Source organism: Notechis scutatus, chromosome 1 (assembly GCF_049901735.1).
Source record: "Notechis scutatus isolate UNSWTSFEM ecotype Mainland chromosome 1, rNotScu1.2, whole genome shotgun sequence".
NCBI classification, from domain to species: domain Eukaryota; kingdom Metazoa; phylum Chordata; class Lepidosauria; order Squamata; family Elapidae; genus Notechis; species Notechis scutatus.
In genome coordinates this window covers 229,172,437-229,199,743 of record NC_142009.1, presented here as the reverse complement: position 1 = coordinate 229,199,743, position 27,307 = coordinate 229,172,437, and the positions used below count along the sequence as shown (strand labels likewise).

General features: G+C 41.4%; 2 protein-coding genes across 2 annotated transcripts in view; both read right to left on the bottom strand.

The window, feature by feature from the left end:
- Window positions 1–27,307, bottom strand: part of ZDHHC5 (zDHHC palmitoyltransferase 5) — a 75,713-nt gene that overhangs the window by 41,170 nt on the left and 7,236 nt on the right. Inside the window, exon 2 of the mRNA XM_026683790.2 lies at window positions 5,420–6,725. Within this exon, the coding sequence (XP_026539575.1) occupies window positions 5,420–5,523 (104 nt within the window). The 5' untranslated portion in view covers window positions 5,524–6,725. The remainder of the gene's footprint in view (window positions 1–5,419; window positions 6,726–27,307) is intronic.
- LOC148133241 (uncharacterized) lies at window positions 24,609–26,399 on the bottom strand. Its single transcript, XM_087957679.1, has 2 exons — window positions 26,266–26,399; window positions 24,609–26,168 (listed from the first exon to the last, which is right to left on the bottom strand). Exons 1-2 carry the CDS (start codon window positions 26,397–26,399, stop codon window positions 24,722–24,724), a joined length of 1,581 nt encoding a protein of 526 aa, XP_087813805.1. The 3' UTR covers window positions 24,609–24,721.

Below are 27,307 nucleotides of genomic sequence, written 5' to 3'. Positions count from 1 at the left end.
GTGAGCAGCTGGAGCAAAACAGTGAAGGTCAGGTGGGGTGGCAGAGTGCAGGATGGCAGAAATCTCAGAGTTCAGGGTGGAGAGGACAAGTGAAGCTGGGACTGTGTTGGGATGGATGCAGCTTCCCAGGGCATGGTAGGTAGTCTCAGAGCTGTGCAGTTCTTATGAGGCACGATGCCTGGTGGCCAAGAAGGCAGAGATGGGGGAGGAGATAAGTGTGTGTGTGTGTGGGGGGGGGGAGTTGGAGGCAGTTGCTTACTTTATTGAGGTTTTGGACTGGGAGGGATCAATGGGAGGGACATTATGATTACTGTACCATCAGGCTCCAAGTGTGAGGAGGAAGGGCAAGCAGTAAAAATGAAACATTCTAAACAGATTATAAATATAATATTAAAGAGCACCTGTCATTTCAGATCCATCATGGCAATGCCTATTAGCGGGTATCCACTCACCTACTGCCTGTCACGTCCCTCACCTTGTTGTGTCACTTCCACATCACCAGCCATCCCATTAAAAGTGAATGGGACTGTCGGTGAGTCAACAGTGGGTCAGAGGAGAAGCTGCTGCGGGATAGATGACAGTTGCTCTTTAAAAATTATGATTTAAATCAAGTTGATTTAAATAAAGCCTTTTTACTAGTGATTTAAATCAAATTGATATAAATCAAATCCAACCTGCCTTTGACATAATAGGTATGTTCTAGGTTACTGCTGATATAATACTATATCTAACTACTTAGTAAGAAACCGAATACTAGTTTATTTACATAGTATGTGGGTAATTAGGTAGCAATGTTTCAGTTATACAACTGTTTTTAATTTTAAAAATCAGTTTACAAAAGTTGAGGAAACTAAGAAAGCCTCTGTGTGTATATATGTATGCACAAGGAAGAATTTTAAAAAGATGACTAGATTTAAAAGTATCAATGTTAGTCCTTACAAATCATAGAAGGAGCTTATTTTGCCGAGCAAATGCCATTACAAGGTGCCTCCATCTTCACAGTGTTACTAACTAGTAATCTGCAAATCAAAGTGCAGACAGCAAGACCTTCCTAGAATAAGAGGTTCTTGGAAAACAAATGTTTCTGATTTTATTTTCCTTGTGTGTCAAAGGTTACATGTTATTATTGGATTTTAGGGGTTGGTTAATTGTTCTTTTAATTCTATTTTACTTTTCTATTATTAATAAACCAGTCAGAACCTTTTTGGAACAAAGAGGTCAAGTAGATCACAAAAATAAATGAATAGTTTCCAAACAAATAGTTCCGAATTATTTACAATATTATATACTGGTACAAATTACCCTAAGACTGACTCTAGAGAAAAATGGCAGTGATATTGCAGCATAGGTTTAATATGTATACAGTCAAATTGGATACCTTAGGGCAGGGGTGTCAAACTCAAGGCTAGATCCGGCCCATGGGGCTGGCCTGGAAATAGCAAAGGACCAGCCCACAGGAGGCCTCGCATGCCCCCTGCACCCCATTTTGGCCGGTAGAGTGTTGCAGGAAGCTTCCATCCTGTCTCCCCCACCCCTCACCCCACCGCTAGCCCAGAGAGACAACTACAATGCTGATCCAGCCCTTGAAGAAATCCAGTTTCACACCCCTGCCTTCGGAGTACTACTTGTAATCCATCCTAAAGATGCATATAACATGTTATAGGTAGTCCTTGTTTAATGATCCCCCATTCAGTGCTGAAAGAGGAGAATTAGGATTGGTTCTTCTAACTGCAGCCTATCTACCACCACGTGATCATGATTTGGGCAAACTGGCATGAAATTGTAACAGTTATAGCATCATATGGTCATGGGATTGCCATATGTGACTTTTACTGCTGGTTTCCAACAAGCAAAGTCAATAGGGAAGCCAAAAGGAGGTTGCAAATGGATCCTGGGATGTCACACCTAACAAGCATGCAAGGACTGCTTAACAGCAGCAACTGGAACTGCTGCAACTGCCATTGTGGGCGTAGTTATGTAACATTGAGTTTTGTGACTGTCATTTAGTGACAGAATTGCCAATCCCAATTACTGTCATTAAGACAGGATTACTGTACTTTAGTCTTGCTGTTGTCATAGCATGAACTATGTTGTCCTAATCAAGGAATAGGTAGAGTTGAAATATTAGCATCCAGATTGTAATAAATGTTCCTAGCCAGCTAGTAATAAGTGTTCTTATGCCTCTAGTAATACAGATGGTGCCAGGGAAACTCTAGATTGCAAATCTCTTCTTCAGAAGTACTATATTATCAAAGGATGTACAATTACTCAACAACCTCCTCAGATTTACTGAAGATAAGAAAGGTACAGTACTTTGTATCTGGCGTTGGCATGCTTGCTATATCTGTCTGAGTGTATTTAAACAACCATTATTTTTCTTGGGTTCACACAGTAGTACCGTATTTGCCGGCGTATAAGACGACCCGGCGTATAAGACGACCCCCACCACCACCGGAAACGCCCTCCAGAAATCCCGGGGCTGCAGCGGCAGGGCAGAGTGCCAGGGGCCGTGGGAAGAGCAGGAAGGCTGCAGCCTCGGGCGGAGCGAGGCGAGCGGGATGAAGCGGAAGCGACGCAGGGGATCCAGGAAGCCAGAGGCGCCTTCGCTGCGTCTAACAAGCATCCGAAAGCCGGCAGTGGATATACCGGCGTATAAGACGACCCCCCACTTGGAGGCATGTTTTTCGGGGCAAAAAAGTCGTCTTATACGCCGGCAAATACGGTATATTATTCTTGCCTATTATGTGAAACCAAAAGAACATGTAACTTCCTTAAAGCAGGCACACTCGAAACCACATCTGAAAAAACCTTTCCTGCTGTTAATTCAAATAACTGCCCATGCATTCAGAGCTAGCCCAATTCCCAGGCCTAAGAACCATTCCCTATTAACATTTTTATCCTAAAATTTAATTTCAGATTAACTCTCATCCAGTCTGTTGCTTTTAATACCAGTTTAGTCATCCTGATGTCATTAAGAAATAGGGCTACATGTCATTAGCATCCTGGTATACTCTACTCCAAATTACCCAGTGATGACAGCCAACAGCTTCATATAGAAATTAAATAGCATTGGAGACAAGATGGTGTCTGGGCAGTGCAGTGTACAGAAAGACTGCAGAGAGTCTGCCCTGCAAACTGAAGTAGAACTACAGAACACACCATAAAGGATTTATTTTAACAGTTTTGTGAATAATAGCACATAATGTCTTTAATCTACATTTACCAGCTTTACTGAGTCTGATACCAGACTTTATACAAGATTAGACCATCTACTAATGTTAACTGGCAATCTATAGTAATTGCTAATTTATACACCTTTTTAAAAACGAATACATAATCCCTGGAAGAACAAATTGAAGGACAGCACCCTCATTCCATGCAGCTTGCTGGCTCTTTCGTTGAATGCAAGGCTCCATGAATTACTCCAATCAGAATGTGCTAAAATGTAGAAGACTAACATATCATAGATGGACTAATCTAAAAACATTTAGCTCTGCATATTTTCAGCAGCCATTGGATATGATTAAACCATTCATTATGCGCCAAAACTGCAGCCTGTTTGCAGTATTGGGTTTATTCATAGTTTTGCAACTTCAAAATTAAACATTCATACACACACACACACACACACACACGCACTCCATGTATATACAGAAAAGGAGCTACCTGGAAAGATATTTACATCAAAGCAGAAACTGAACAATATTTTAACAAATATCTCTAAAATTAAATTAAAATGTCAAATATACTTTTTTTTTTTTTTTTTTTTTTTTTTTTAATATATATATTTTTTTTTTTTTTTTTTTTTTTTTTTTTTTTTTTTTTTTTTTTTTTTTTTTTTTTTTTTTTTTTAATGACTTCAATGTTTTAACTTTTATTCAGCTTTGGAAGCAGTTTTTAAAATATGTATTTGACAAGTCATATACATTTTTAAATTTTGGGTGAGCCTACATAGTCTATACACTTGTTCTCTAGCTTTTCGTATCATGTTCATTTTTCTCTTTTGTAAGTCCCCTCCATCCTTTTTCTTATGTTTAGAATAATATAAACATTTTATATTTGCTCAGTTGGAAGTTTGTTCAGTTTGGAGATCACCTATTCGAAAACTTGAAATACACACCTCCTATGCATACTCATATGGATGATGAGGTGCAACATCATCATCATACGGCAGCATGGGTGAGGCAGCTATAGCCTGTAAAACTAGTGAAACCACTTGCTATTAGTAAAGCTTCTCTTCAATGTATGCACTATGCCAACAAGCAGTATATACCTAGCTATCATGTAACATGATTTGTTTGAGAGACAATATCTCATCCATTCTCTTCAATAGTTATGCACTTAAGAAACAAGTTACGTAAACATGGTATCTAGAGTATATTTCTCAGCATAACCAGTTTTACTAACTTTAACTTATGTACAAGAGTGCATCACTCTTAATATCGTATTACCATGCATCATGCATATATGCACACCAATAATTCTTAAATGGTAGACTGGTACCAATGCAGCTTAAAACATTTGGGCTACATTAAAATATATTTGAAAAATATCTTGTTAGAGATAAAGTGGCACATTAAACATTTGCTTGATACAGGAAATGCCACCATATTATTTAATTAAATGCACAGAAATAGTAGTTACTCTTTTAATTATATCATATATTATACTAACGCTATTATTTAATTTAAAGGGAAAGTCACAATATTCATAATAATCAAATAATAATCAAGAATAAAAACTTAAAAGGATCACATTTGCAGTAGTTTTGCATACTATTAAAGCAGCAATCTGTTCCAAATAAAATATAAAGTTTTATGTAAGAGAAATTGATGTTGAAATGTATGTCAGTATAGCATAAAATCTTTCTTTTGATAGTAAGGGATGAAAGAGTCCAGTTTTGGTAATACTGCTAAGGTGGCTTTAATGATTGATTTGTGGTTTTAAGGCAATGTAGAATGGTGATGATCCTTGCCAAAAATCAGTAACACATGGTACAAATGTTTATCTGAAACTTCTGGTAGGAAAACTGCTGTTCTAATAGCAAGAAACTTGTTAGGACAATAATTAAAGAGTTTTTATTAGAATTTTACAAGGACATTTATCTATAAAATTTAACTGAAGACCGTGAATAGTGAAAAGAAGCCCACTTTATTCTAAAATGTGTTAAGTGTGATAAACATGTTGTGATAAACACATTGGTAGTATTGTTATATATAGTTATCTAAGGAATTCAGTGAATATTTTCATTCTCCTTTTATTTTGCTTCAATCCTATCTCTACTTCTGCAAAATTAATGAAACAGAACACACCTCTGATTTTTATATACTCTTGTAATGGATGCAAAGACACCAACATCATATCATTACTCCCCAGTCCTTTCCATTGCACATCCCAGTAATAGATATTTCTGACTCACGTAAAAGCGAAGAAGAGAGTGGTGGCTCCTACTAAGAAGATTGCAGCAGCTGATACCGGGACATACTTGCTAGGTTTGAATCTCTTTCCAGATGCTGCTGGCATGTTGGAGCTTTGGTGGATGATCTGCCCTGCAGCATAGCCCAGGCCCAACAGGAGTCAAGAAGGGTAAGAAAATTAGGGAAAGAAGCTTTCTCAAAATACAAAACAAAACAAGAAATCAGGGGAAAGCTTAAAAGATTGTCCAAGTTCTCCAATTTGTCTGTTAAGAGCCAGATCTTATTCACAATTATAATTCAAGATGGCATTGATCAAAAAAATAAATAAATCTGGATAGAATTATTAAATGAACAGAACAGGATCCAATCAGGAGAATAATAAACCTAATCCCAAGATTCCTTTCGAAAAATAATAACATAAAACTAAATTCTGGAAAAAGTAGTCGCCATGTAGTTTCTGGAGAATATCACCTTCTGAAGATGAAAAAAATAGTTCAATAAGGCAGAAAACTGCAGCTGGATTGGAATTTTTAGTGCAAGATGAGAAGATGGATTGGACAAAAATTCCAAGAAAAATGTTGTACTAGATATAAGCTCCCAATGGTTTTTGATGTATTATTACTTCATTATTATTTTCAGAAATTGCACAATAATTTTCGAGGCAGAGTTTTCCCTTTCTAATCTGTTTTCAAGATAAAGCAATGTATTGTGGGTGATGTTTAGGGATAGTTACATTACTGGTAAATATGCTAGTCTAGAACACATGTTTTTCTGCCTCTAGAATGCTCTTTTCTCCCAGGGTTAGAACCCTGCCCCTTGATTTCATCAGAAACTAGGGCTGAGTGGCAGTTGCTTGCATTTATTTTTCTCTTGAATGCTAAATCCTAGTAACAGCTGGTAGAAGGCTGAGCTGAAAATCCTTTTTCTTCCAGAGGAATTGTGAGGAGCAAACTGAGGATTGGTCCTGTTTTAGTCTTCTTAAACCCTTAATAAATATACTTTTTACTTTTAAAAATAGAAAGTAAGTTTTGCTTCTTTAAAATAGAAATAAGTTTTGCTTCAATTTTACAGAGAGTAAATCCAGAACTGGAAGCCTCACAGTTTTCAAAGGTTGTCATAAAAATAAAACAATTGACAGAAAACAAAAATGCAGTCTTCTTCCACACTTATGTCCTACAACATTTTGTCTGCTCCAGACTGATCCACTGTCACACTTCTATGACATATAATGTTAGTCTTTATTCATATTTGCTTTAATAATCTTCACATCATTTAAAAAAAATTGATATCTGGAACTCTTCTTTTTACCTAGAAAAACAAAAGAAAAACATTTTTATTTGTAACATTTTTTAAATGAAAGAATGATTTATAAATAACTCTCTTTTGTGTGATTTGGTTTCTGAAGCTACAAATCTGGAATAATTCTGACTGTGAGATATGGCACACTTTATATTCAACCCTCAAACATCCAATACTTATATTTAATTTGGATAAGTTTAATGTTAATAAAATTAATACTAAAAGATTATGTCTAACATAAATGGAAGAACTTATTAAACTTCAAATCACTCACTTTTTACATGTTGACGACTGAAATATATTAAGCAATTATACAACATTATGCATCTGCATTTCCCCTCTTTTTTTCTCTCTATGCTAGAGTGGAAAGGAAAAGTATTCTGCTAACTTATTTCTTCTATTAGCAGGCAGAAAGCATTGGCTAAACACTATACTTCCAAACTACCTATTCAAAGAAAGACTAAAACCTTGTTGGTCAGGAATTGACCAACATCTTGAAATATAAATTCATTGCTAAATCAACTTTTAAAACGGATGTGTATCATCTATTTCTTTCATCTGCTTCCTTTATATACATTTCCATATGCTCTCTGCAACTACTCTCCACCTTTGTCATATTGATTTTCAGTTATAAACTCTAATCAGATTATCCAGAAGTATAGAATCAAGAGGTGATATAACGGTAAGGTCGTCTGCGAATCTTTTAGAATTATCCATATTTCTTTAGTATCATAATTTACAATATGATCAGAGATTCATTTAAGTCTTATTAATGAAGAGATTTTAGCAAAACAAACAACCCAAAGATCTTGATGTCTTTATTGATCTCATGGAGCCAGTATGAGCTGCCTCTATTAGAAAAATATCTAAAAACCTAGATAATCAACTCTTCTAAGAAAGTGAGTTGGATCAAATATTAATAAGATCTGATCTTGGTGGGCCCCTCTTCAGAACAAAACCAGATTTTTTGTTTATCCCCACAGTACAAGTTGTGGAAATGAATCATATCCTGATCAGAATAATAATTGCAGATATGAGCCCAAAAGAGACTATAAAACTACTGACAAAGATGTTGGCTCTCTTCAATCCACAGTCCAGTAGAGTGTGCAAAAATGGAAAAATGCAACACCATTGCTACTCTTCCCAGAAATTATCATCCAAAAACATTACCTTAAAATAAAGTTATATTATACTACACGAATAAAGAAAAAGGGCTTGCAGGCCACTAAGTAATGGAACTTCACAGTAACAGCATCTGCAAATCATTCTTATGTCAGGAAAAACTTAAAGAGAATATACATGGGGGTAGCCAAGGATTGTGTCAAGTTTACTTGGCTAAACAGTAGGTAGGCTATGAATAATGCTTTGATGACAGTTGAAACAAATGTGCAAGTTGTTGGCATTAATGAGAAATGTATTTGGAGAAAAAATCTCACTGCATTTCAACAAAATAAGCTCATCCCAATTATGACACATGATGGTAGGATTATCATCATTTGGAAGTGTTTTGCAGGTTCAGGATTTAGTTGGCTTACAATGAATTCTGGACTTACCAATTCTACAGAAAAAGGTCAGAAGATATATAGAATAAATAACACAACAAACTTATAGTAAATATTGAGAGAACAGAATAAATATTGAGTTTTGGAAAGGCTGAGTCAAAGTCCTACCCTTAACAGGTGAAATGTAGAATATCCTAAAGCAAATAAAAAGACAAATCAAAAAGATATGTGAGCTGAAGCAATTTTTCAAAGAGGAATGGGTCAAAAATGGTAATGTGTGGGAGAAAATATTGTGCCCTGCCCCTCCACAGTCACGTGACTGTGGGCTGTCATTTTGGGGCCCTTGGTAACTGATATGCTCTAACAAGAAAATCCTGTTTATTCCTTGAACGTGATTTTTTTTTAAAATTACCCCATTTCCAAAAAAAATGCTACATAATATAGAAAGATGGAAGTTGCTTTGTAGGCTAATTTTTTCTTTTAAGAGTGTGAATTTGTTAGAAACCCAAGCACCTTTTTTCCTCTCTCTTTTATCTATAAATCACATTAAAATATAATCATGGTTCAACTTTCTCTACAATCCGGGAGACCTGGAAATCAAGCTCTTGTTGGGTTCAAAATTAAAATAATGTATTTATAAGCCATATTTGCATCCAAAGGCAAGCATCAATCTGAACCAAATATCACTATGAAAATAATGTACATATACAATATAAATGATAAAAGCCAGGTAAAAGCATCACTAAGAATGTATACTGGAGATCAATCACAGTAGATGTTAGAGCTAGACAACATTGCATGTTGTCATTCTATATGTCTGACACTGTATTACTGAGCAATGTGAGCGATCAATTTTGTAAATTATTAATTAAGAACAGCAGCTACTTCTGCTGGCAGAGATGATTAACTAGTACATGTACAGTAATAGAACATTTTTTGAAATCCTAGCAATTTACACAGGCAGAAGCCAAAAGGCAGTGAACTACAAAGGAGGAGAGCAGAATAAATGCAATTTCATTGCTGAGCCTTGTTATTACTGCAATTTTAGTCAGTTTCATATGCCCTAGTTCCGTGATGGCGAACCTATGGTACGCGTGTCATAGGTGGCACGCAGAGCCACTTGTGCGGGCACACGAGCTGCAGGCAAACTTACCTCACTGCGCATGCACACACCTCACAGCTGATTTTCAGAAAATAGCGGAAGTGATGAAACGGGCCTAGTTTTCGGCCTGCAAAGCCTGCAGACGCCTTCCTCAAGCCTCTGGGAGACCGAAAAAAGCCTCAAACCGGCCAAAAATCAGCTGTGAGGTGCGGTTCAAGTAGGGGGGCAGTAGGGGTGGGCGGGCAGGAATTACCTGCACATGTGTAGGGGATGTGGGGGGAAGTACACATTGCCTTCTGGGTGCTGGCACGCGAACACGAGTGTGCAAGCGCATGCACAATTTTTGGCTTAGGAGCCCAAAAAGGTTTGCCACCACTGCCCTAGTTTATCATTTTCCATTGCATCAAGCACAGAGTCAGTGTCAATTTCAGTAATAACCCCTTCTATGCATTGACAAATATTTTTGAAATAAAATACAAATACAGAGCTTAAAATACAACAAAAAGCAAAATACAACATCAGCATAAACCATGAAATCCAAGTAAATGCTTTGCTGATTTAGTAATGTTCTCAACCAGAGTCTTCTAGGCATTTATGGTAATAATGTATGTTCCTGAAGGCCTACCTTTTGGTTTGGTGAACTGGTGATTGATTACCTGAACACTCTCCCAAACATTTTAAACAAGATTGCTGGAAACTTGACTTTACTATATACACAAACTGACAGCTTGTAGTGGTTACTAATTTATTGAAATTCCTTTTAAACTGAAATTAAGGACACATGTGAAAAAAGAGATAAAGTTAAAGACATTTCTAAAATCCTGTCTTCAGTTGCTCTATATTTTATGATTTTATTTAAACTTTAAAAAAGTGAGTTAAAAAATAAATTTCCTAACTCCCTAAATAAGAAAAAGAAAGAAAGAAAGAAAGAAAGAAAGAAAGAAAGAGAGAGAGAGAGAGAGAGAGAGAGAGAGAAAGAAAGAAAGAAAGAAAGAAAGAAAGAAAGAAAGAAAGAAAGAAAGAAAGAAAGAAAGAAAGAAAGAAAGAAAGAAAGAATTGCAAGGAAAAATGTTGAAGGAAAATAGAAAAAAAATACAAGCTATTGGCAGGTTTTGCAAAAAAAAAAAAAAAAGTAAATGCTGGTTTTCAGCAAAATGTTGTAAAATGTGGTCATGTGACTGCAGGATGTTCAAGTGGCCATAAATGCAAGCCAAATGCCAAGGGCCTGAAATATGATCATGTGACTGTGGGAGGGCAAAAGGTGTTGGAACTTCAGAACTGGGTTATAAATACCCTCAAGGAGGTCCACCATAACTCTGAACAGCTGCCAAGTGACTGGTAATAAGTTGAGGATTACATGTAAACATCAAAGACATAAATCACAAGTTCATATTTTTTTTCATTTTTACATAAAACATCTACAAGGGGTTTCTACTCAGCAATAAATGTGTCTTCTCTCTAATCAAATAAGTTAAATTATCTCAGCAAGATGTGTCCATTTCACTAACCTTCATAATGAATACTATCGATTTTTTTATTATTATTAGGCATATAGTCAACTGTTCACAATAGTCACATATTAAAATAATCTTTCATGGGTTTTTCCTGTTTATGCATTAATCTAAAAACAATATTGAATATTAATCTTTCAAATCTTCTACATTGAAATATGTATTTGAACCCAGTTTTAAAAGCTTTTTTACATATCTACCAAGCATGATAAAATGTCTCCTTGTATTGTTTACATTGGCAACCTACTTTTGAAATATCTTTTATATGTTCTACGGTAGATCATTTCTCTGATATCATATACCAACAATACATTATTCAATAAAAATTCCTTTAAGATCCTAACAATGTAAAGTTTGACCTTTTAAACACATATTTTCCCTGACCCATTTATATATTATAACCAAAATTCCTAGCTCATTTCATCAGATCTTCTGTTTCAAATTTCAACAAAAGTGTATACATTTTAGCAATTACATATTTATTATCAATACATAACTATACTTCAAATTCCTGTTTCATTTCACAGCATAATTTTTTTTGCCAGTTTGAATCCTTCCGATAATTATAAATAGGAAAACCATCGACAACTACATCCTTCTGCTATTAATTGTTCTCTTGATTTAATTTTAAATTCCCCTTAATGTTTTTCCAATGATTCTTGATACATCAACCATTTGTCCTTGCCTGTTGCTTCTTTTCTATTACAGGCTTCTAAGGCTTAGATCCATAAAGGGGGGAGGGGTTGGACACAACATGTATTCTATCTATTCCATGTTCTCAGTAATAAAATGATTTTTGAAATTTACATTAACTTTAAACTTCATTATATTATAAATATCCATGTTATCCAAACCCCAGGTCATAATCTTCTAACTCCAAAGGTCTCTTTTTTTCTCAGCAGCACCCATTCTTTAATCCAGACCAAACAAGCGGCAAAATACAATTTGAAACCCAAACTTCCTCTTCCCTTTGCATCTTGTAACACTTTATATTTAACCCAATTTTTTCTCTTGCCAAATATACTGTATTTAGATGAATTTTTCTGCCACTGTTTAAAAGTACATGATTGAAACCAGGTACTTACTATCTGAACAAAAGCATCAATCTTGGCAAAACATTCATTCTCCCTTCTAAGGCTGAGATAGGTCAGGTGATGGGTTGCTCTTCTCCTAGCTGATTGGACTGAGTCTGTCAAAATGCTAATTAGCCTAGCTCTGCCCACTGTGGGTGGCTCCTCCCAGCTTTTGACTCAGTCCTCAGCCAGGACGGACGCAATCGATTGCCTCTTCTGTGCCTTTTTCAAGGCAGCTTTGCTCAACAGAAAAGAGAAAAAAAGTTAAAAAAAACATCGCTCCGACTCTCAGCTATTTGTCAGAGCCGCAAAACAGTTAAGGGTTGCTCTAGCAGTCCGGAGCAGCCAACAAAGCCCATGGGGCCACTTCTCAGGCCTCTGCGGTGATGAGGCCACATGATTGGGTGGCCATTTTGGAGAGCAGGCGGCATCAGCCTGTACTTTCCAGAGCTGCGGGACCATTTTCGAGCCTCCACGGTGAAGAGGGAGGCTGCTATTCAAGCACCCAAGGAGCTGCCCCTGCCCTCCAGCGAGCAGTGAAAGGCCGAGGAGCCTTTTTTCGGGCTCTTTGTTGAATCAGGGAACCTCGTGGCCGGTGGTGGCCATTTTGTTTGGCAGGAGGTTCAACCTGCTTCTCCAGTCATTCCAGCGCCAGGACCAGCACTACGCCATCGGCCTCTGGAAGCTGCTGGTCCAGAAGACTACGAAGGGTAGGCGCTGTACAAATTGTTTGTTTCGGTGGGGGACCTGTCCCTGTGTCCAAAGTAGACCAGGGCCTCCAGGCTTCAGGCCAGGTCTGGTCTATATTTAGAAGCCCTATTAGGCCCCAATGGGTGTTAGTCCCAGCAGGAAGTGTTAAAACCTCCTACTGAAGTGGTATAGGGCTGAAGATAAGTGGTTTGGAGCTAGGGGATAAGCAAGAAGATATCCCCTATTTAATTCCCTTTGCGTGCTTCTCCTTGCACAGGGTTGCAAGTCCAAGAAAGGCCTTCTTATTTCAAGATGGAGGACACCCCTAGAGGCAGCAGGACCTCCAGAGCAGGAAAATCACATAGGACAGCTTCATCTGCTTCAAGCAGCAAACAAAGAAAGCAGGCCTTGCCAACGAAGAAGGCCTCTAGGGCGAAGGAGAAGGATGCTTCCAGGCAGCAGAAGGCCCTAGAGAAGCAAATTGCCAAGGTACAAAAAGCCTCAAGGACCAGATCTCCAGACAAAGAGACTTCTCATCACAGTGCAGTTGATCTCCAGGATCAGGAACCTGGACTTTCCTCCAGGACCATGGCTCAGCCATGATGTAGTTGAAGGTGATTCCACACCTTCTGTTGAGGGAAGGCCTTATGAAGATCCTCAAGGAGGTTTCAGGGCGGTACCTTGGCAGGAGCAAGAGTGCAGTAGGCCTGGAGTGGAGGCCACTTTTACGCGTACTGCTGCTGGCCTCAGACCTGCTGAGCCTTCTGAGTCGGAGATCCCTGTTAATATGCAGCTCTTGATAGACAAGAGCATCAGAAAGGGACTCTCTGAAGGCATTCAATGGTTTGCCTGCCATTCTTCAGTGGTATCTGAGGCGTCTGTGATTCCATCCCGTGAACAGGTGGCTCTGTTATCAGAAAGAGGTACCTTGATTCAGGAATGTGATTCTCCAGCTGCTTCGGCTTATGTTCCATCTGTTACTGCTGCACCTTCCTTGATAGGAGAGACAGAAAAAAGGGAATCTGACAATGTCTGAGGATGAAGGTCTCACACCTGAAATTCCAGTGTTTTCAGGCTTGTTCAAACATACGTTATTCACCCCTTTATTCTTCAAGGCTAGAAACACTGTCAACCTGAAAGATGCTGATGATGAAGATTCGTGTGTTCAGGCTCCCACTGAGTCAGATGCTCTTTTTGATAAGTCTATCATAAGGAAGGAGGTGATATCATCCCCTAGGCTTTTTCTGAAAGTAGTTCAGAAACAGCTGGATTTGCTGGCTTCAGGACCATTGTCTTCTGACCACAGATTCTTCAATCTCGGTCCAGAGTTCACCAAGAGCCTCCAAGCGCCCATAGTAGATGCACCTGTAGCAGCCTTGGCTTCTACCTCTATGGCTCCTTCTGATCCGGAAGATGTCCTCAACGCCAAGGAGAAAAGGATTGAGCAGTCTTTGCAGAGATCTCACCAGGCAGTTGCCTGGGCTGCGAAGGCATCCACAGCAGTGTCGTTCTTCACCAGAACGTCTCTTAAATGGCTGAAGAAGCTACAGGACAGGATCCCGGTTGCAAACATCCTAACTTGTCAAGATCTTAGTAAGATAGTAGCTACAGCAGAATTCACAGTGAATGCCACTCTTCACAGGGCCAGGTTTGCCACCAAAACCATAGCTTCTTCCATGGTGGCTAGGCGCATGTGTTGGCTGTGTAATTGGCAGGCTGATGGCAGGAGAAAATGGAAGCTAGCATTGATTCCTGTACAAGGTGACAAGCTATTTGGGGAAGCATTAGACCTGTTCCTGGTGGAAACCAAGGATGAGAGGAAAGTGCTTCCATCACTTTACAAGAGGGCAGAGAACCGACCTGCCCCATACTTCAGGCGCCCAACCTTCTGGGATGAATCTGGATCCAGCTTCCATCAGTCTGTCAAGTCCCTTATCAATGTCCTGGAGCCTCCATCAGATCGATCAGGCAAGGGCAGACAGCAGTTCTTGGGCAAGTAGCCCTTTCAAGGAGGAAGAAGTCGCCCATACTGTTGCCAACGCTAACAGTTCTCAATCTTTCCCCAATGGTGGACATTTAGCTAGGTTTGCTGACAAATAGGGAGAGATTACACCAGATGCCTGGGTGTTAAATACTGTAAAATTAGGCCTTTCATTAGAATTCTACTCCTCTTCCGAGGTTTTTCATCTCCTGTCCTATTTCTAGAGATAAGGTGAGAAGGGATCATGGAATCAGCTATCCAGCATTTGCTGGAACTCAGAGCCATCCAAACGGTCCCGGAAGAGCAACATGGAAAACTATTTTATTCCAGACTCTTTGTCATCCCTAAGGCCTCGGGGGTGGGGTGGAGAGCAATTCTTGATTTCAAAAGACTCAATAAATTCATAGTTTACAGGCGTTTTAAAATGCATTCCCTCCAAAATATCCTGGAGAGCGTTAGGCAGAGGGACTTCCTCACTTCCGTTGATTTGATGGAAGTTTACTTACATATTCCAATTTGTCATTCCCATAGGAGTTTCTTACGTTTTTGTTATCAGGGAAATCATTTTCAATATAGGGCTCTTCCCTTTGTGTTATCTTCTGCCCCTAGAGTTTTCACTAAGGTTTTGGCTACCTTGGCAGCGCACCTGCGTTCTTTCCTGTTGCATCTGCAATATTAGATGATATTTTGATCTTATCCTCATCCTTTCAAGGGGCACGGAACGACCTGCTACTAGACTACTATTTCGGTGCTGCAGGATCTGGGTTTCTCAATAAATGTAAAAAAGAGCCAGTTTACTCCTTCCACTCGTCTGCTTCATTTGGGAGCTACTACTGACACCCTGGTTTGTCAAGTTTTCCTTTCCCAGGAAAGGCAGGACAGCCTGTAATTGCTAGATACACATATCCAGAGAGAGGGTTCAACTCCACTGGCTCATCTCTCCCAACTTTTAGGTAAGATTGTATCATGTATTGGCATTGTTTCCTGGACCAGGCTTCATTCCAAGGCCCTCCACTGGTTCTCTTGCCTCATCAAAAATTAGGTAAAGGTGAAGGTGCCCAAGAAGGTGGTACAATCTTTTCAGTGGTGGTTCTCCAGAGCATTTCCAAAGGTCTGTCCTTCAAGGTGGAGGACAGACTCATTCTCACGACCGATGCCAGCTTGTCAGGTTGGGGAGCTCATCTGGCTTCTCACATGGCTCAGGGCATATGGTCGACTGAGGAAGAAGCCCACAATATAAATTGGCTGGAACTTAGGGCTGTCCATTTAGCTCTCAGAAAGTTTAGTCAACAGGTCTCTGGCACACATGTCCTAGTCATGACAGACAATGTAGCCACTAAAGCCCATATTAAGGCACCAGGTCCCAATCCCTTATGATAGAAGCTGAGGCTTTGGGGAGATGGGCAGAACAACACCTCCTGTCCATCTGGGCTGAGCATATTTCTGGCACTGATAACATGCAGGCAGATTGTCTCAGCAGAGCTACTATTGACCACTTGGAATGGAGGCTACACCCTTCCCTCTTTCTACAGATTACTCAGAGATTTGGACTTCCAGTGGTGGATTTGTTTGTTACACTGCTCAATGCTCAGTTACCAAGATTTTTCACTAGGTTTGTCATCCTGGGGGCTGAAGGGACCAACGCTCTCCGTGGCAGGTTGCCTCAGGGACTGTTATATGCTTTTCCTCCTTTGCCTCTGCTATCAGCCGTAGTACTTAAGATTTTGGCAGAAAAAGCAGAGATTATTTTAGTAGCTCCTTATTGGCCTCAGTGCCCTTGGTTTGCAGACTTGATGGGTCTCTCAAGTCTGCAAACCAAGGGCACCGAGGCCAATAAGGAGCTCATCCTTGGCAGATTCCTAAGGAAGATATCTCTCTCCTCCAGGAGTCCCTGATTCATCCAGAGCCCCAGTGCCTACAGCTGACAGTTTGGCAATTGAGTTGAGTGTGTTAAAACACACTCATATCTCCAACAAAGTAACCAGAACCATTCAGGCCTCCAGGAGACCTTTTACCATCCGCATTTATGATGTTACCTGGCAAGCTTTTTCTTGTTGGTGTTCTAAATCAAACATCCAGCCTTTAAAGGCTTTTGTAGCACACAGTTTGGAATTTTTACAGGTGGGCTTGGATAGAGGCCTTTCTCCCAATACCCTTCGTCGTCAGGTGGCAGCTATATCTTCAGTGCTGACTTGTGGCAAGTTGGAGTCCTTAGCACACCTTCCTATAGTCCGTAAGTTCCTCAGAGAGGCGGCCAATCTTCGCTCCTCAGTGGTCCACAGGTACCCTACATGGGACCTATCAAAGGTGTTGCAGTCCCTGACTAAGGCTCCATTTGAGCCCCTCAAATTGGCTAGTCTGCATTTCCTTACACTTAAGGTAGCCTTCTTGGTGGCTATCACTTCAGCCAGTAGAGTATCTGAGTTGGTCGCTCATTCAGTTCGCCCAGACCTGTGTATATTCCACCCTCACTGGGTGGTTTTAAGGTTGGATCCAGCATTTATTCCCAAAGTCAACACCTTGTTTCACAGATCACAAGAATTGGTTCTTCCAGATTTCTGTCGCAAACCGGTCCATGACTTGGAAAAATCTTGGCACACTCTAGATGTGCATAGGGCATTAAAGATTTATCTCAAAAGGACTTTAGAATTCCGCAGAATGGAATCCCTCTTTTGTTCCTTCCAACCTGGGGGAAAGGTAACTCCATCTATAATCAGCAGATGGATCAAGTCATGTATCTCCAGGGTGTATTCGAGTCGCACCCTTCCGGTTCCCAGGGGCATTACGGCTCATTCCACTCGTAGTGCTGCTACAACAGCGGCCTGGGCAATGCGGGCATCAATTGAAGAGGTCTGCAAGGCAGCCACTTGGACATCCCCATCTCCTTTCATCGGCCACTACCATCTGGACGCTTTTGCTTTGACGGATGCTGCATTTGGCAGAAGAGTTCTGCAAAGAGTGGTCACGGAGCATGGGGATCAGGACCAGACTTGAACCCTTCCGAGGACAATCCAGCTTTGTTATGTCCCATCACCTAACTTATCACAGACTTACAAGGGAGAATGGGCATTGTCTTTCCTGAACACCATTTCTCCTTGAAAGCTAGATAGATCAGCCCCACCCTGATGGATCTGGTCCGGGATGTGGACCGATCCCCGATGACCCGGTCTCTATTTGTATTTCAGAGGCAGTCCTGTCTGTCACGGTGTCTTTTCTGAAAGCTGGGAGGAACCACCCACAGTGGGTGGAGTTAGGCTAATCAGCCTTTTGACAGACTCAGTCTAATCAGCTAGGACAAGAGCAACCCATCACCTGACCTATCTAGTCTTCAAGGAGAAATGGCGTTCAGGTAAGACATCACCCATTTTTATCAGAGTGATTCTCCCCACAGTGACCATTTTAATTTCTTCCATCTTAACATGTCATTCTTAATTTCATCCAGTGTCTTAACATAATTATTTTGAAATAACATAAAATTCATATTTGCCATAGTAGTATCCAATCTTTTTTTCTCAATCTTAAAATCAGTTTTCTCCATCAGTTATATTTGTTCTAATTACATATTTTCGTTAACACCTTTGTCTTCTGATTATTCTTAAAATCTGCTAAAATAGCAAAGACCTTTAATCTATCCATTAATATTTCTACTTCTTTTAGTGGACCTTCTAAAATTAACACTAAATCATCCACAAATGTTCTTCCTTTTTAAATTTTAACTCTCATAATCCTGTTCAGTACCCCAAGAACTAAAATGAACAAAGTGCTGACAGCAGTCATAGTTGTCTTCTTTCTTTTTGAATTTCACAAAGGTTTAGTTCTATTATTATTATTATTTAATAGATATTTATTTATTCATAATTCATAATAATTAATAAAGTATTAATTTTATTTGCCATCCATCTTGCTACAAGGTGGCTGTGAGTGACCTATAACATCAAAAGCAAGAAAAGCTCCTTTGTTATGGACCCTGTAATCCCTTAATTCAGAACAGAGTCAGGGGCAACTGTATGGAATTGAGCATTTACTAGCCGGATGCCCTTCCTGACAACATGGAGTTTACAGCAGATATATTTTCTTTGTACCATAGGAGAGAAACATCTGCCGCTACCTAGGTTTGAACTCGCAACCTTCCATGTGAGAGGCAAGCATCTTCACCACTAGGCCATCACACCAATCAAAAAGCAATAAAACTGTAAAAAATAATTATTTTGAATAAAAAATATTTTTTCTTTCTGTGAAATACAAATCAGTCTTACCCATTTAATACAATTATCTCCAAGGTTCATATGTTACAAAACTCTAAACAAAATAATCCAATTCAAATTGTCAAAGACCTTCTCTGAATCTAAGAATATCAATGCAGCTTGTTTTTTAATATGTTGCTTTAAGATTCCAAAATACTCACTTCTAATATTACCTTGTAATTATTTTTTGAGTAAAAACGTACATTGTAAAGATCACAAAATTTTATCCTCAAAAAATCAACAGTCCAGCAATCTACCTGGACCAAAATACACTTTCTGTTTTAGTCCTTTTGATAGCTTCAACAGTGTCCTTATAAGTCCATTCAAAATTTGTGTCCCATGCTCTGTAATCTTCAGTAAATTCTCTTTATGAGAGTATTCACCCACTTTTTCTGAGAAATTTTGACCTTTATACAAAGGTGTGTAATATTAATGAAACTATTTTGCACATTTAATTACCTGTTACTGCAGTGCAGTATTCCCTTCTTGCAAATTTAATATCACTTTATTTTTTTGTTTTCACATTTTATATCCTAACCATCTCCCAAATTTATTTGATTGCAAATTCAAAATTTTGTTTTGCATAATCCATCTTTATTTCCATCTCTCTTACTGTTAACATAATTGCCTTTACAGAAGCTTAATTTGGTGAGTAATAATTGACATTCCCTGGGGATTTTTAAATTCCTTTTATCTCATCCAAAATAATTTTTCTTGCCTTTTCTTTTTACATTCACTATTACATAATGTGAAATATCCTCTTATGAAAGCTCCATTTGTATACCAAACCACCCTTTACTTCTGTGCCTTTATTGTTCTTCTAAAAAAATTACTTCAACTTTTTACAATCCTCCACGTTTCTTGTAACATCATCTCATCAAATCTCCACCTAAAAGATCAATTTTTCCTTTTAAAAGTTAAAGCCTCTAGATTGTAATCTGAAAGTCTTCGATAACATCTGAACTTTATAAACCTCTCAGAAATCCAAATCACATCTATTCTTTAAAAATATGTCTCAGAAAATATTTTGACTCACCATTTTTACATCTCCATACATCAACAATCTCCAAAACAGGGGTTGCCAACCTTTTGGACCTAAGGGACCACCAAACTCATATTTTTAAATCCTGCAGACCAGAGACCCTGGGAAAATCCCCCAAAAAGTCTGCAGGAAAATTCCCCACCCTGTATTCTTACCGATCGATCATTCTTTATTTGGAATCACAGGATACCATCTCCAGCTCAGTTCTCAAGGGGAGGGAGGGAGGGAGAGACAGACAGACTTTTGGCTTCATGCAAGGAAAGCAGCAGAAGTCTTTCTTTCTCTCCCCCAAACTCTGCTAGAAATGAGTCTTTGCTGGCACAGCCTCTTGGAGCAGGATGCCTTGCAGAGTACCAAAGACTCATTTCTGGCAGAGTTTGGGGGAGAGAAAGAGTTTTGTTGCTTTCCTTGCATGCAGCCAAAAGCAGAAGAAAGAAGCAGCCCGATGGCCAAGCGAATAGCGTGGAGCGAGTGGGGCAAGTTCCCCCCCCTCCGCCCTTCCCCTCACTACCTTGTGTTGTTCGCAATGCAACACAAGCCTTGTGTTCCCGTGCAGCCTGGATTAATTGTTTTGGGGGATGCTTTAGGGGTGACATTTCTCTGCAGACCACCAAAATTTTCTCATGGACCACCAGTGGTCCCTGGTCCGCTAGTTGGCGAGCAGTGTTCCAAATTATCCATTAACTAAATAAAAATCTTTGCTAATTTACCCTGGGTACTTTAAACATTTTTCTCAGATGCTCTGCTCTATCTATCTGTGGGGAAACTACTCCTTTCCAATTTCACAGCAGTTTTAGAAATGTTAATATCTGTACTGCCCATCATGGTATCTTTTGAATGTCTTGTAATTGTTGTAGCATTTGATTGGTCATGTCCATCAGTACTTCTTCCAGTTTTAATTTTTGTTTACAAAACAATTTTTTGCTTTCTATATAGTTCAACCTCAATCCCTGTTTAAAAACAGAAATCACTCCTTTCAACCTATCCCATCTAAATGGAATTTTGTTTCTCTGTTTCGTCTGTCAAAAAAAACACCCTTTCTTTTGTGTAATATTCTAATTGGAATTTTCTTAAGTATGATTACATCTTTATTATTAAACCTCAAGTTGGTGTTAAAATGTTGCTGTAAAACTTGATGCGTGGTCTTCTTTATGACAAACTGCAGAAAGAAAGGAAAGGAAAGGAAAGGAAAGGAAAGGGAGGAAGGGCAAGAAGGAAAGAGCAAGAAAGGAAGAAAGAGCAAGAAAGAAAGGGGAAGGGAAAGAAATAAAGAGGAAAAAAGAAAGAAAAAGAAAGAAAAATAGGAAGGAAGAAAGAGGAAGGGAAAGAGAAAGAGAGAAAGAAAGAAAGAGCAAGAAAGAAAGGGAGAGAAAGAGAGAAGGAAAGAAGAAGGGGGAGAAAGAAAGAGAGAAAGAAAAAAAGAAGGAAGAGAGGGAGAGAGAAAACTCAGTGCTATTATTTTTAATTGTTCCATTATTTATCATATATTAATATTTTACACTGTCCCTACACCTAGAGTGGGCGTTGGTTCTTACCTGATACGCCTCTTCTCGTGGAACTGCGTAGAGCATCCAGAGAGTGGGAGGTGCTCCAGTCTTCACTTCTCACAGGCTGAGTTATAATTGAGGAACGCTCCTCCTTCCTCCACGTGACTCCTCCCTGCGTTCCCCCAGTTTTGCGAAGACGAGAGGACAACAACACCCTCTAATCTTAACTATAGTACAAACTCAACTATATACAATAATGTCATTGGCCGAAACAGGATTCCCCACCAGACGGACCAAACAGGGTGGGGCTGGATGATCTACACAGTTCCACGAGAAGAGGCGTATCAGGTAAGAACCAACGCCCATTCTCCGTAGAACTGCTGCGAGCATCCAGAGAGTGGGACATACCAAAGCATGTGTGTCCTACAGGCGGGACTCCGTCTGGGTCGGAATCTCCTGGGTATCTCTCGCCACTTGCTGCAGGACTCGCCTGCCAAAGGATGCTTCAGCTGAAGCGTAGGTATCAATTTTATAGTGGCGTATGAAGGGTGACGGGGAAGCCCAGGTGGCAGCCCGGCAAATGTCAAGAATGGAAGCCTGAGTGGCCCAGGCTACTGATGTAGCAGCACTCCTGGTAGAGTGGGCGGTTATTCCACTGGGGACCGGAAGGGCCTGAACCAAATAGGCCTTGGATATGGTGGCTCTAATCCAACGGCCTACTGTGGATGGGGATACCTTGCAACCTAACGTCTTTGGCTGAAAGGACAGAAACAGAGACTCCGATTTCCTGATGGACCATGTGCGATAGATGTAAATACGCAACGCCCTTCGAACATCGAGGGTGTGCCACTGTCTTTCTCTTTCATGCAAAGGCTTTGGACAGAAATTAGGGAGGACCAACTCCTGCGCCTTGTGGAATGCTGAGTTGATTTTTGGTAGAAAGGAAGGGTCTGGTCTCAAAACCACCCGATCAGAATGAAAAATACACAGATCCTTTCTCACGGATAGAGCTGCAATTTCAGATATCCTTCTAGCTGAGGTTATTGCCACCAGAAAAACTACTTTAAAGGTAAGAAATTGAAGTGTTGCCTCCCTGAGAGGCTCAAATGGAGGCTTAGTCAAGGCCAAGAGAACTTTGTTAAGGTCCCATGTCGGGTATCTGTGCACCACTGGAGGACGCAAGTTGGAAGCCCCTTTAAGAAAGGCCTTAATTCGAGGGTGGTGGGAAACAGGGCCGAATGGGCCGCCAGCAACCACCGTTGAGAGGGCCGCAACCTGCCTCCTCAAGGTATTGGGTGATAAGCCCCCATCTAGGCCGTCTTGCAGAAAGGCCAGGATCTGGGCAATTGAAGGAGAATGTGGATCGATGAATGATTTGTGGCACCACTTACAAAAACTGTTCCAGGTTGCATCATAAATACGAGTAGTAGAAGGTTTCCTAGCAGCCAAAATGGTATTAATGACCTGGGCTGACAAGCCCTCCTCAATCAGCCTTTCCCGCTCAACCTCCAAACGGCTAACTGAAGCCACTGCGGTTCTGGGTGAAGTAGTGGGCCTTGTGACAGAGAGATCTGCTCTAGCGGAATCCTCCACGGCAGGGCTACCGACAGATTGCGAAGGTCCGCAAACCACGGTCTCCTGGGCCAATATGGTGCCACCAAGAGGACCTCTGCTCTCTCGAATATTAATTTCCGAATCACCCTGGGAATCAACGGAAGTGGAGGAAAGGCGTACAGAAGCCCGGGAGGCCACGGGCAACGCAGGGCGTCGTGATTCTCTGCACCGTTGGAGGGATAACGAGAAAAGAACCTTGGCGTTTGCGCGTTGAGTGGAAATGCAAACAGGTCTACCAAAGGCTGGCCGAACCTGGCTGCTGCCTCTCTGAACAGGTGTGGGTGCAGACGCCACTCTGCTTGGTCCAGCGTGACCCTGCTGAGCCAGTCTGCTTGGACGTTGGAGGTTCCGGAAATGTGTTCCGCTCTGATGGACAACAGGTGTGCTTCTGCCCACCGACACAGCCGCTCGGCCTCCCTCATGAGGAGAATGGAATGGGTGCCCCCTTGACGGTTGATGTGGGCCTTGGTTGTAGTGTTGTTTGTAAGGACCAGGACATGGCGCCCTCTCACCTGAGGAACGAAAGCTCGCAGGGCCAAGTACACTGCGCGAAGCTCTAACCAGTTGATGTTACGGCTTCGCTCCGCAGGAGACCAAACTCCCTGGGCCGATAGAGACTGCAGGTGAGCCCCCCATCCGGAAAGACTTGCGTCCGTCGTGAGAGTGACCCTTTGAGGCTCCTTGAATAGATGTCCTGAGTTGACAGATGGACGTGTCCACCATAGGAGGGAGGCGAGGACCCTTGGAGGCACTTTCACCACAAGGCCTGATGTGCTCCTTCCTGAACGCTGGTATGGCAGGAGGAACCACTGCAAGGATCTGGAATGCAAGCGAGCCCAAGGGATAATAGAGATGCAAGAAACCAGCTTTCCAAGCAGCTTGGATAGATTGAGCAAAGATGCTTTCCCGGTTCGCCGGATAGCCCTGATAGCTGCGTGGATACTAATGAGCCTCTCCTGAGAGGAAAACTTTCCCTTCAACAGAATCAATCACAGCCCCTAGGTGGGCTATACGGGTGGAAGGGCTAAGCTGACTTTTCTCCCAATTGACTAAAAAGCCGTGGGCCTGGAGAACCGAGAGGGTAGTGTTAGTATCACTCTAGGCTTGATGTCGGGAAGGGGATACGACAAGGATATCGTCAAGGTAGCAATGGATATGTATGGGAACCTGTCTAAGGTGAGCTGCTAGAGCCGCCAACACCTTAGTAAAGGATCTCGGGGCCGAGACGAGGCCAAAGGGAAGGGCTACATACTGGAAATGCTGATTATTATAGCAAAATCTCAGATATTTGGAATACGAGGGATGGATGGGGATATGGAGATAAGCCTCGGAGAGGTCAACAGACGTAAGCCAATCCCCTTCTCTGATGCTTTGCAAAATAGACTGTAGAGTCTGCATTTTGAACTTATGGTGTATGACAAAGCGATTGAGCCTCTTAAGGTCTAAAATGGGTCTCCAACCCCCGGAATGCTTAGGCACCAAGAATAGGAGGGAATAGAAACCCCTTCCTCGTTGTGAAGTTGGTACAGGTTGGATGGCCCTAATATCAGACAGATGTTTGATTGCGGAGGCCATAAGGGCCCGCTTAGTAGGATCCCTGGAAATGGGTGAAATCCTGAAATGTTCAGGCGGAAAAGTACGAAACTGCAGGGCCAGGCCAAAACGCACGGAGTTTCTGACCCAGGCGTCTGAAGTGGATTCCTCCCATTGGTCAGCAAAATGCCTGAGGCGGCCGCCTATGGGATAAGAACCTGCAATCCTATCTGGGTCGGCGGGACGCCCTGTTCCCGGCACCCCTAAAGGGCCTTCTGTAGCTGCCCCCTCTTCTTCCTCTGTCTCCCGAATCACCCCGGTCCTGGTAGGATGACCGGAATGATGGGAAACCCTGAAATCTAGGGGTGAATGATGACTGGAAGGGGGGACGAAAGGAGCCCATCCGAAAGGGCTGGGATCCCCTAGATTCTTGCCTACGAAAAAGCGAGGGCAGGAACTTTTTCTTGTTCCGAGTTTCCAGGAGTAAAGGCTCAAGCGCGGGCCCGAACAGCTTTCCCTTTGAGACGGGGGCTGAAGCCAACTTGGACTTATTTTTGATGTCAGCCTGCCAGTGCCGAAGCCAAAGCAATCTTCTGGCAGTTACGTGGGAAGAGATGGCCCGGGATGAAAACTTAACAGAATGAAAGGTGGCGTCGGCTGCAAATTCTGCCACTGCCGTGATCTTTGCAATATCCTGATGGGCCCTGGTGTTATCTGGGGGGATATGCTGCTTCAGCTGCCTAAGCCATCTAATGGAAGACCGGGTGAAGAAGGAGGCGGCAGTGGCCGATCGAATGGCCCAAGCATCAGATTGGTGCGCTCGCCAGAGCGCCATCTCTGCCCGCTTGTCCTCCGGCTTCAACGCCTCCAGCGCATCGGTAGGATTGGAGGAAGAGGCTAGCCTTACAATCGGATCATCTACCTCCGGGGTGTCCAACATAGCGGAGAAATCCGAGTCAAGGTTAAACAACCTCTTGTCCTGGCTAGAGGGGGCGGGGGAAGGACCCACCGAAGCCAACTGCCTGGCAACCAAATCTGAAAAGATCGGGGGGGTCGGAATAGTGTCAGTTTCTACCACCGGCTGCCTGAACATTAGGTCATCTGGATCCTCTGGGTTCGATGGAGGAGGGTCAGAGGGAGACTGTGAAGTCAGACCTGAAACGTTCTTTGCCTTGAATAACAAGGACTTAAATAAATGAGGTTTAAAAAGACCCACAGTAGTAGATTGCTCAGGAAGAATGCCCTCATCTTCTGACATTTCCCCTTCCATAGCGTCTGCCTCAAGAAAAGGCTCGGAATACTGTAAGGACCCTCTATCAGAGCCTTCGTCCTCCTCGAAGGGCTCAAAACCCGCTGCCTCCTCTTCGCGGGTATCCTCCCCCTCTGGGAATGGGGCATCCATATGGGAAGGTACCTGACCATGCTGAGACGCTGGTCCGGAGAGAGACCTTCCGGATAAAGAGCCAACCTCAGGAGTCCTCTCTCGGTTGTCCGGTCTGGACAGCTGCTGCATTCCTTCGGCTATACCTTGACGGATGGCAGACTGCATCCACTCTTTAACACTATCCGGGATGATGACTGAAACAGGATCTTCAGGGCGTAAGCCTGCAGCGGTTGGCGTGAAGGTCGCCTCGGGCGTACGGGTGGGCTGGCGGCCCTCGGTGTTACCGCATCTGGAGGGAGAAGATTGACTTGGCAGAGGGGGGGGGGACGGAGGTAGAAGGTAAGGCAGGTGTTACAGAGTGTGATTCTCTAGCCCGTTTGCTAAACTCTTTTTCTAGGGCCTTATGGCGTCGTAATGCATCTCTTTGAGAGGTACTGGAAGAGTCCTTGTCCCTCTTGCGAAGGTAGTGTGTCTTAGATTTGGCCTTCAAAGAAGAGCCAGTGGGATTGGCCTCTGCCATGGTATCAAATAAAGAATTGGCAATAAGAAAGGCGGTTGGCACGCCCAGGAGTTCGGCCTACTACGCAAGCCGGTTTTCCCAAGGTTGGGTCACGTCCCCCTTTTGGAATAAAATTTTTTTTATTCTCTTAATTCCAAATATTTATTTTTTTATTTATTTATTTATTTATTAATTATTATGATTATTCTTTTTATTTTAATTTTTTTTTATAATAAAAGAAGAAAAATCTATCTAAAGTTATTAATTATATACAAAAATTATTTATTATTTATTATTTTGTTGGCTAGGCCCAAAGGAAAGTAAGGCCAATTAAACTCTAGCAGTAAAAAAGGCCTTTTACCTCAAACCTAAATTCCAAATAAATCAAATGAACGCTGAGGCCAATAAACTATATATATATATATATATATATATATATATATATATATATATATATATATATATATATATATATATATATATATATATATATATATATATATATATATATATATATATATATATATATATAATGAACAAAGGGGCCTCCTTAGGTAGCCCCCCAACAACAATGGGGAGTACGTGCCTGCGCCTCTGAAAGAGCTGCGGGCAAGGAAAGAAGCCAACAATAATTAATCAAGAGAGGCAACAGGGCACGGAGCCACAGTGCTCTCTAGAAAGAAGAAAATTGGTCCACGCGGCCTGACGGTCCCGCTAAGGGTCTACTAAGGCCACGCAGCTCAACGAGGAAGTAAAATAAAAATCTTTTTATTCTTTTTAAAATGAAACAAAATGGCGCCGGCCACGAGGCGCGTCCAAAATGGCCGCCCGGCACGGAGCGCACGTTTCAGAGGCGCACCAGCCCGAATCAGTACTTCACAAAAAAGGTAAAAACAGAAATAAAGGGCTGGGAGAGGAAGCGTTGCTTC

Bases quoted from the DNA above. Each gene is read 5' to 3' on its own strand.
- LOC148133241 (XM_087957679.1), bottom strand. From the start codon at position 26,399: ATGGCAGAGGCCAATCCCACTGGCTCTTCTTTGAAGGCCAAATCTAAG. The intron at 26,169-26,265 runs GTTTAGCAAACG...TTCTCCCTCCAG, and splicing joins CATAAGGCCCTAGAAAAAGA to ATGCGGTAACACCGAGGGCC.